This window comes from Microtus ochrogaster, linkage group LG4 (assembly GCF_000317375.1).
Source record: "Microtus ochrogaster isolate Prairie Vole_2 linkage group LG4, MicOch1.0, whole genome shotgun sequence".
Classification (NCBI taxonomy): Eukaryota; Metazoa; Chordata; class Mammalia; order Rodentia; family Cricetidae; genus Microtus; species Microtus ochrogaster.
The window spans coordinates 19,326,778-19,335,869 of NC_022030.1; the positions used below are offsets into that span (position 1 = coordinate 19,326,778).

Consider the following 9,092-nt stretch of genomic DNA (forward strand, 5'->3'; position numbering starts at 1 on the left):
CTTAATTTTTGGCAATCTGAGCAATAAATACAAGGCCTTGTGTGTGCTAAGCACATCTGTACTGCTAACACCCAGGCCTTAAGATGTTTTTCTTCACTCAGGAGACAGTTTCATGGAGTCAGGACTGTCCCTTCGGTCTGGGCTTGGTAGAGGCACTGTCCTGAGGACTTTTACCTTCACTGTTCTGTTAATTCCCACTTCCCCCATGTTGCAGCGCAAACATCCCTACCATCTCTTTACAGATGAGAGAGCTGAGACTTGCAGCCTTCTGCCATCTTCCACCACTGCAGACAGCAGACATTCTCCTTGCTGAGCACCCACCCCCGGCAATCTACATAGCAACTGATGCTGCTATGGCAAACTCTTTGATGTTTCTTTTAGACCAGCACCTTTACATTGTAATCAGTTATCGCTGGAATGTCTCTGCCTTAGGACAGTTGTGCCCAGCCTATGGAGGGTGAATATGGCCCAACATATTTGTAGCTAGCAATGTTGTTTCACAGTGTCTAAAGTTTGGACACCTCTAGCTGCTCTTATAGAATACCTGAGACTCGGTGACTTATAAAGAATAGAATTACTAACAACCTCCACAGGAGCGGGTACAAGGGAGCCATTGCTGAGGGAGCAGGCCCGAGCCAGAGACCTTTGCGGGACCGGGCATGAACCAGTGACCTCCGCTGGAGCAGGCCCAAGGCAGCAACCTCAGCAGAGACAGATCCAAGCAAGCAGCCGCTGTGGGAGCAGGCCCCAATGATCCCCAGTACTGCAGAGCAACCCCAGGGATTGCTGAGAGACTTCTAGGAACACAGAGTGACCTCCAGGGTGACTGGAACCATGGCCCTGACTGCACCACAAGAAGCAACCATCTGAGCCTTGGATCCACTGGCACCTGGAAGATTGATCACCAGAGACACAGACAGTCCCAATTACACCAATCAGAGGAAAAGGTGGGTAGACAAGGTAAGAACACACTCAACACCACAAAGAGCAACACGACACCAATAAAAACCAGTGGCCCTACAACAGCAAGACTTGGACAATCAAATATAGATGAAGCAGAAGAAAATGGCCTAAAAAAAATCACTTTTGGAGACAACAGTTTCACTCTATGCCCCAGGCTACTCTCAAACACAAAGTGATCCTCTGGCCTTCTGCCCTGCTTTCCAATATTCTAGTTGTCTCATAACAAAAGAAATACATTTTGTGTAAAAGACACAAAAGATGCAGACAATAGCATAAGTTATTTAAAAGTTTCCCTTTCCACCAGGATGGGCGGCGCTAGCCTGTAATCCCAGCATTTGGGAGGCTAAGGCATGAGGGTTATAGGTTCAAAGCCTGCTTGGGAAACTTTGAGTGCAAGGCCAGCCTGGCCATGTTAGGGAGCCCTCGCCCAGATAAAAAGTGAGAACAGTATTAGGGTTACATCTTCCTGGCAGAGTGCTTGTGTGTGTGTGCACGCTCACACACACATACGCACGTGCGTACACGTTTCCCTTTATAGGCTCACACATTTTTGGCAACAGGCTATAGTTTTTGCTGCAATAAGAACTTAGCACCAAGGGCTCTGATTATCCCTACCCTCCACCCCCATTTCTTGTTTTTTTGAGATAGGATCCCAAAGTTCCAGGCTATTCTGGAACTCACCATGTAGACCAAGCTGGCCTCAAACTCACAGAGATCTGTCCACTTCTGCCTCAAGATTGCTAGGATCAAAGGTATGTGGCGCCACATTTGGCTTTTCCACCCTATTTTTTATTTCATTAAAGGTTGCTCATAAGAGGCCAGCAAGACAGCTTTGAAGGGAAAGGCACCTGCTGCCAAGCCTGAAGACCTGAGGAGAATCAGCTCCCCAAGTTGCCCTCTGACCTTCATACCTAAGCTATAGCACGTGTGCACCACATACACACAAACACGCACACAAAGTGAACTTAGTTGCCCTCTGACCTTCATACCTAAGCTATAGCACGTGTGCACCACATACACACAAACACGCACACAAAGTGAACTTTTTTAATCTATGATTTATTTATTTTACATGTATAAATCTTTTGCCTGCATGTATGTCTGTGCACTATGTGCATGTCTAGGGCCTGGAGGGATGAGACAAAGGAGTTGGATCTCCATGAGACTGGAGTTACAGGTGATTGTGAGCTGCCATGTGGGTGCTGGGAACCAAACCCAGGTTCTCTGCAGGAGCAGCCAGTGTTCTTAACCCTGAGACATCTCTCTAGCCCCACAAAGTGAACATTTTTAATGTTAAAAAAACATGTTCATCTATTTGCTCCATGTGTGGCAGTGATTAAAATTAGAGAAGGCACAAAAACACAGCATCCCACTGCCCTCCTGTGCTCCATGTACAAAACACACACATTATTAGCCAGGGGAGAAACACTGGAAAAATCTAGCTCTGTATCTCACAATGATTCAAGATCTTGAGACCCCTTCAAGAGCTGCAGGCACAGCCAGGGCCACAGAGATGTTGAGGGAGCCACCATCTGCTACACAACCATCCTCACCCACTGAGAGCAGCGTCCTGAAGGTCTCCAGCATCACATCACGGTACAGCTTCCTCTGGGTAGCATCCAGCATCCCCAGCTCCTCCTCACTGAAGACCACAGCCACATCCTTGAATGTCACTGCCTCCTACAACACCAAACACATGCCCCCTGAATCTTGCAACAAAGGGTAGCTGAGGCTGGGATGGAGCATGGGCATGGAGTACCTGCCTGGCATCCACAAAGCCCTGGGTCCCACCCGCAGCCCCACAGACACTGGGTGTGGGGTACAGTGTCCCATGCCAGTACATGGAGGCTGAGACAGGAGGGTGACTTGTCAGTTGGAAGCCATACTGAGTTCCAGGACAGGATGGAACCCTGTCTCAAAAACATAAAACAAACAAAAAGACCACTTTTTATACGGAGCTCAATTGTCCATTTTCTTAAGCATTAAAACTGCAACATTAACAAATATTCCATTTTAAAGTTACACTGTATGAGGCCAACTTCCTTTTCAACTTTATTGGCTATCATATTCTTTCCCTCAAATGAATATAAAGACCCTTGGTTCTTCATGCCATAGACAACATTGAACCTATAACAAAAAACTGGGCTAACAAGAGGCAGTAAATTTGGGATTTGCTGCTAAGCCAGACATCCCAGGTTCAAGTCCTGGGAGCCGCGTGGTGGAAGGGAGAACTGACTCCAGCCAGTTGTCCTCTGAGCTCCACATGTGCTCAAAATCAACGTTAATATATTTTCAGGAATTTACTAACCATGTTTATTTCTTTTTGTGTTTTTGGTGGGGGGGGGTTGTTTGTTTGTTTGTTTTGAGACAGAGTGTCTCTGTATAGCCTTGGCTGTCCTGGAACTCACTCTGTAGGCCAGGCTGGCCTCGAACTCACTGAGATCACCTGCCTCTGCCTCCCAAGTGCTGGGATTAAAGATGTGCACCACCAGGCCCCTCTGCTCTATGTATTTTATTATTTCTTCTGAGACAGGGTCTTATAGCTAAGGCTGGCCTCGAATTTGATATAGCCCAGGATGACCCAGCACTACTCTAGTCCTCCTGCCTCTGTTTCCCGAGTGCTGGGATCACCAGTGACACCATGACTGGCGTATGTGGTGCTGGGATGAACCTGGGGCTTCATGCATGCAAGGCAAGCACTCTACCCATTAGGCTAGGCCCCAGCCCCATGTTCATTTCTCTTTGGCACTTTGCCTGTCCCTCTATTTTAACAAGTATATAACTTAAGGCCATATGTAAAATTCTATTGACCACATTAAGCTTAGTGTTTGTTCTGCACTGATGGGGATCAAAGCCAGGCACTGAACAAGCAGGGCAAGTGCTCTGCCAGGCTAATTTCTAGCCCGTATTGCCAGCCGTTAGCACCCATGTAGCAGATATTCTCCCTCTTATTCTTGTCTAGCTTTGTGTGTGATAGCAGAGTCACAACCTGAATGATGCTGTCGCGGGCTTTTCTAGTCTGTGATTGTTCATCCAATCATATTTACATTTTATCTTTATCATCTTTAAAAACCATCTTTATTATTTGTACTTATGTGTAAATGGGGTGTGTATGTGCTGTGTGAGTGCAGGTGTCCTCAGAGGCCAGAAGAGGGCATCGCACCTCAGGGAGCTGGAGTTACAGGCTGTTGTGAGCTACTTGATGGAGGTGTTGGGATCCAAACTTGAGACCTCTGGAAGAGCAGCCATCTCTCCAGCCCTTGTTTTTATTGTTTTATTCATCCAATTATAAAGTGATAAAAAGGAAGTAGAAATTAAGTGTCACAGGGTGACTGACATCTGCCATCCCAGGGCTTCTCAAATGTCAGCAATTCTCCTTAATACTTCCTAAGAAGCAAGGAGATATGTGGAACTTTTGAGCAAAGAGATGAGAATTTAGGGGCTGGTGAGACAGCTCATGGGTCAAGATGCTTGCCACTAAGCCTGGGACACTGAGTGCCAGCCCCAGGATCTGCACGGTAGAAGGAGAGAGCCAAAGGTGTCCTCTGACCTCCACATGCACACCACACTGTGGCAATGTACACCTGCATAGAGCCACACCCACACAAAACATCAACCAATAAATGTAAGAGAGAGAATTAAAAAAAACCAAAACGGTCAGTCCAGCTCACCTTGTACTTGGTCATTCTGTTCTCCCAACGAACAGCTGCGTCTTAGGAAGGCGGAAGAGAAAAGAGCCATCAACATCTGGCCAGGGTGTGACCAGCCAGCTCCCATGGCAACATGCTGTGGATAGCAATTGTGCTCCCTCCCCAGGGAGGCTGATTCAGACAGCACTCGCCCCTGCAGCTGAGAACCCCTGGCCAGGAGTGACCTGCTTAGGAGAGAAACTGTTCGCTCCAAGCAGATACTCCCTTCCTGGCCTCTGAGTCAGACTTTGACACTGGGACAGTGGGGAATGGCGGTCAAGTCAGTGCTTTGGGAATCAGTGCACGGATGGCCAGCTTTTCAAATCATGCCGTTTTGCAAACTCACTGAGCTAAGAGGAGAGCCATGGAAGACTTCACTATGGAAACAGAGACAACTGAATGAAGTCCCACCTCTGGGAAATAATGTAGGCACATTTTTAGAATCAACGTAATTAAAATTAACAAACTAGAGGAATCATATTTGCTGGGCAGAAACAAGAGCTTGGTGTCATGTCACACACCTGCAATTCTGGTACTCAGGAGAGACTGAGGCAGGAAGATTGCTTCAGTTCAAGTTGGCCTGGATTCCACAGTGAGACCCTATCCCAAAAGTCACTATAATATCTAGCATGCTATTGTTTGACACATCGGGGGCTATCCAAGTAGCACATGCGTGCTAGCACGCTGCTCCAGAAGATTCCTCATGTTTACCTGTGATGAAACCTCTGTGTGACCTCGGTCCCATCACCTAACCTGCTGTGCGCATCTTCAGCTATAGAAGGGACAGAAACAGAAAGTGGTCCTACGGTTATAACGGGAAGTAAGTGAACACACGCGGGCAGCACCTTGGGTGAGGCACCTGGTATTTTAGGGTGTTCTTACCAACAAAGATGACAGTTACTGCACCTATGAACATACAAGGTCAGAGGCAGGCGGGGTCCCCGATCCCAGCTTCATCCCGCAGCCAGCATTCCAAGCTTTGTCTCTCTGTTGCTTCTAATGACAAAAATACATGGACAGGAGTCACAGAGAGAGAATGAGAGCTGACAGTGACAGAAAGGGCGGAGGCAGATACAAGTGCAGAGAGGGGTCAGAGGTGAAGGAACTGCTCCGAGCCAACCTAAGCTGGCATCAGCGCTCTCATCTGAAGGCACCACAATGAGTCACCATCCCAACCAGCCTTCACCTTAACTATGGATGGACCAGGTGACACTAACTGTTCCAAGATAGGAATAATTGGCTATGATAGAGAAGGGACACTCTGTAACAAATCGGGGGTGCCCTGAGGCAATGCCAGCCATTAACGATGTATGGATCCACGTTTAGGGATCTGAGCCGAAACAAGGACAGAGAGATGCAGCAGGGCTGCTTAGTTATGTACACATTTGCCCTGAGGCTTCCTTATTTATTTATTTATTTATTTATTTATTTATTTATTTATTTACAGTTTTTTAGAGCAGCGGTTCTCAACCTGTGGGTCACACCCCAGACAGCCTATACATCAGATATTTATATTATGATTCAGAACAGTGACAAAATTATGTTACAAAGTAGTGACATAATAATTGCATGTTGGGGAAAACCACAACATGAGGAACTGTACTAAAGGGTCGAGCCATCAGGAAGGTGGAGGACCAGGGATGTAGTGTGTGAAGGGCCCGGGTGTGGCCACCAGAAGACAACCTGCAGCAGGAGGTGACTCTCTCTTCCCACCATCTACATTCTGGGGATTGAACACGGGTCGCAGGCTTGGCAGCAAGCACTTTTACCTGCTGCACCATCTTGCAGGTCCCTGTTCCCCTACTTAAACCTAGAGTTCGGGTCAGTACCACAACATCTGGACACCTTCATCTGTACGTCCCAATAACGGCCACTACGGTTCAGTCTCCTTTCTCTACTCTTTGCCACTACTTGTCTCTTTGGTCGGACTGGGACAGGCAACTAAGCCTAGCCGATTGGGTTTCCTAAGACTTTGGCTCTAAAACTCTGGTTACAATTCCAGGCAGTTCTATGTCTTGATCAGAATATATTCAGGAAGCTATGAACCTAGGCCATAGACCTGAGCTATACAAGTTCCAACCCAACCTCGAAGCCCTAATTTATCCTACCGACCTCAAGCTTTTCATCATTAAAATAAGAAAAATATGCCAGGTGTGGTTACATAATCTTCAATATCATCACTTGGAAGGAGAGGTGGTTAACTCTCTGAGTTTGAGGCCAGCATGGCTGATATATAGAGTTCCAGGACAGCCAGGGCTACACAGAAAGACTCCTCAAAATAACAAAGGCCAGATCAACTCACCGGGAACTTTGCTGTCCATGCTGAAGGAATCATGACCTCACCTTCCACTCAATTAATGCTGAGAGGTCAGGCTGTGGAAAGGAAGAACATTGTGAAATACCATGGCAGTCATCCCCAACAAAGCAGTTAAACCAAACCCTACTGCCCACCAACCTGGAGACAATCTTCCCCCTTTCTAAAGAGTATAGGGAAGGTGTACAGGGTTAAACAGTATTGATGGAGAAAAAAAGGAGCTCCAGGAGCACCCCCTGCAGCTGAAGGAGGTCCGGGAGCACTCCCTGAAGTTGAAGGAGGTCCGGGAACACCCCCTACAGCTGAAATTGCCCCCAGTGAGAGATCTGAAAGCTTAGAGAAATAAACACTCACAAGAAGAGCTCAGGATCACATGACATGAACAGTTCAAGGCTTTCATTTCTACACTAACAGAGAAGATTAAAAAGTTAAAGGGCCAGGCGGTGGTGGCACATGCCTTTAATCCTAGCATCCAGGAGGTAGAAGCAGGCAGATCTCCAAGTTTGAAGCCAGCCTGGTCTACTTAGCAAAATCCAGGACAACCAGGATTACACAGAGAGACCCTGCCTTAAAAAAAAAAAAAAGTTAAAGCAAGGGGAAACCCTTGTGCCGATAAATGAGTGGGAAAGGTGTTTGCCACCAAACTTGGTGACCTGAGTCCCATTCCTGGGAGTCTTCAGTGAGTTGTTCTCTGACCTCCACATGCACAGTGCAGCATGTGAGAGTGCAGGCTCACACACCTGCATGTGCATGTGTACACACACAATCTCGTTGTACAAACAATGTGACTCCAGGGAACCTCTCTGAATGCTGAAACATCTTTAACCCTCTCATCAGTCACTCCGTAACCTGTGCACAAGTGTGTGTATAAGTGTGTGCAAAGTAATGCATGGTCTGAGATTTATCATTAGTTATTAAGATGGGAATAAAAGAACCCGTGATTAATGGTCAACTACCAAGTGAAATCGAGATTCCCTGGCAGGTGGCAGCCAACGAAACTGATAATAGCTTGTGACCTTCTCTTTGTCCAATAAAATGACATCGTGTAAAACCACAGACGTGTCCGTCTATGAGTCTATGACAACTCGCGAAGTACCTCCTCCACCTATCCCGGTTCCCTGTATTATGGGTGTGAGTCATAGAACCTTCAGGGCCCGGTGACACTAGCTGCACCAATCCCCCAAACAACCCTGTCAGCATGGCCCTGGCTCCCCAACTCCAGGCGACAGCAGTGAAGCAAGGTGTGACGGCTCACACCTGTCGTCGCAGTACTGGGGAGGCTGAGGCAGGAGAATGACCCGGTCACACGCAGAGACCCCGTCAGTGCAATGATCTCTGCGGGATGGAGTGGGGCTCACTGGCGGCTCACTGCACTCCGGCCCGCCAGCCTGGAGCCGATTCCCCTACGGCCGCCCGCCTCCGACCCCGCAAACCTCCAGATCTAGGGCTCAGTCGAGGAAGGTGCGGGAGAGAGGAGACTCACGGGAGGCGTGCGGAGCAGGTGCTAACTGAAACCACCGGTAGACACTTCCCAGAATGCTACGCATCGGCCCCCGGCTCAGCCGAAGCTCAGGCGACAAGCAGAGAACTTAAACTACAATTCCCAGAATGCAGAAGCGCTCCCAGTGCGGGAGAATCCGGACTACAATTCCTAGAAGCAACCGCGTCAGCGCGCCCACTTACAAGCGGGCCAGACACTGGAATTGTAGTGGTGAGAAAACCCGATCGTGGACTCGCTTTATCGAGTGTACCTACTCTGTGCTTTGTGTGCGTGCCACACAGCTATTCCCCTACTCCTCCCCGGAAATTCTTATTTGATCTGCGAGACACTGGTCCGCACTATGCAACCCGGACTGAACTCAACAGTAATCCTCCCGCCTCAGCCTTCCCCACTCTCAAGTGCTGTGGGCGTGTGCCACGACGCCAGGCTGCCTCTGAAGTTGTCACTTCCCACAGGACCCTGGAGGAAAAGTTAAGAGTCCTCACCTCATAGACAGTAATTTGTCCCTAGCGTTCCCTTATATACCTGAGTCTTAAAGGTAAACAGTCCCCAAACAGCACGCCTGACTGTTGGATGCGGGAAAGAAGGAGGAAAGCAAACCACTGCGGAGATAAGAATCTTCAAG

At 48.1% G+C, this 9,092-nt stretch overlaps 1 protein-coding gene across 5 annotated transcripts in view; it reads right to left on the reverse strand.

Moving 5' to 3' along the window:
- LOC101990739 (zinc finger protein 226-like) overlaps positions 1-8,545 on the reverse strand; it is a 36,854-nt gene extending 28,309 nt beyond the window's left edge. The window contains exons 1-6 of one of the 5 annotated variants that reach the window (XM_026786132.1): positions 8,450-8,545; positions 6,955-7,012; positions 5,535-5,648; positions 5,364-5,424; positions 4,635-4,675; positions 2,517-2,643 (exon numbers count right to left, since the gene is read on the reverse strand). In XM_026786132.1, coding sequence (XP_026641933.1) covers positions 2,517-2,643; positions 4,635-4,675; positions 5,364-5,397 — 202 coding nt within the window. In that variant the 5' untranslated portion in view covers positions 5,398-5,424; positions 5,535-5,648; positions 6,955-7,012; positions 8,450-8,545. Of the gene's footprint in view, positions 1-2,516; positions 2,644-4,634; positions 4,676-5,363; positions 5,455-5,534; positions 5,649-6,954; positions 7,026-8,223; positions 8,363-8,449 lie in introns of those variants that run through there. The other 4 variants (XM_013351509.2, XM_026786131.1, XM_026786134.1 and 1 more) reach the window with 4 other exon arrangements.
- Positions 8,546-9,092: the final 547 nt, after the last annotated feature.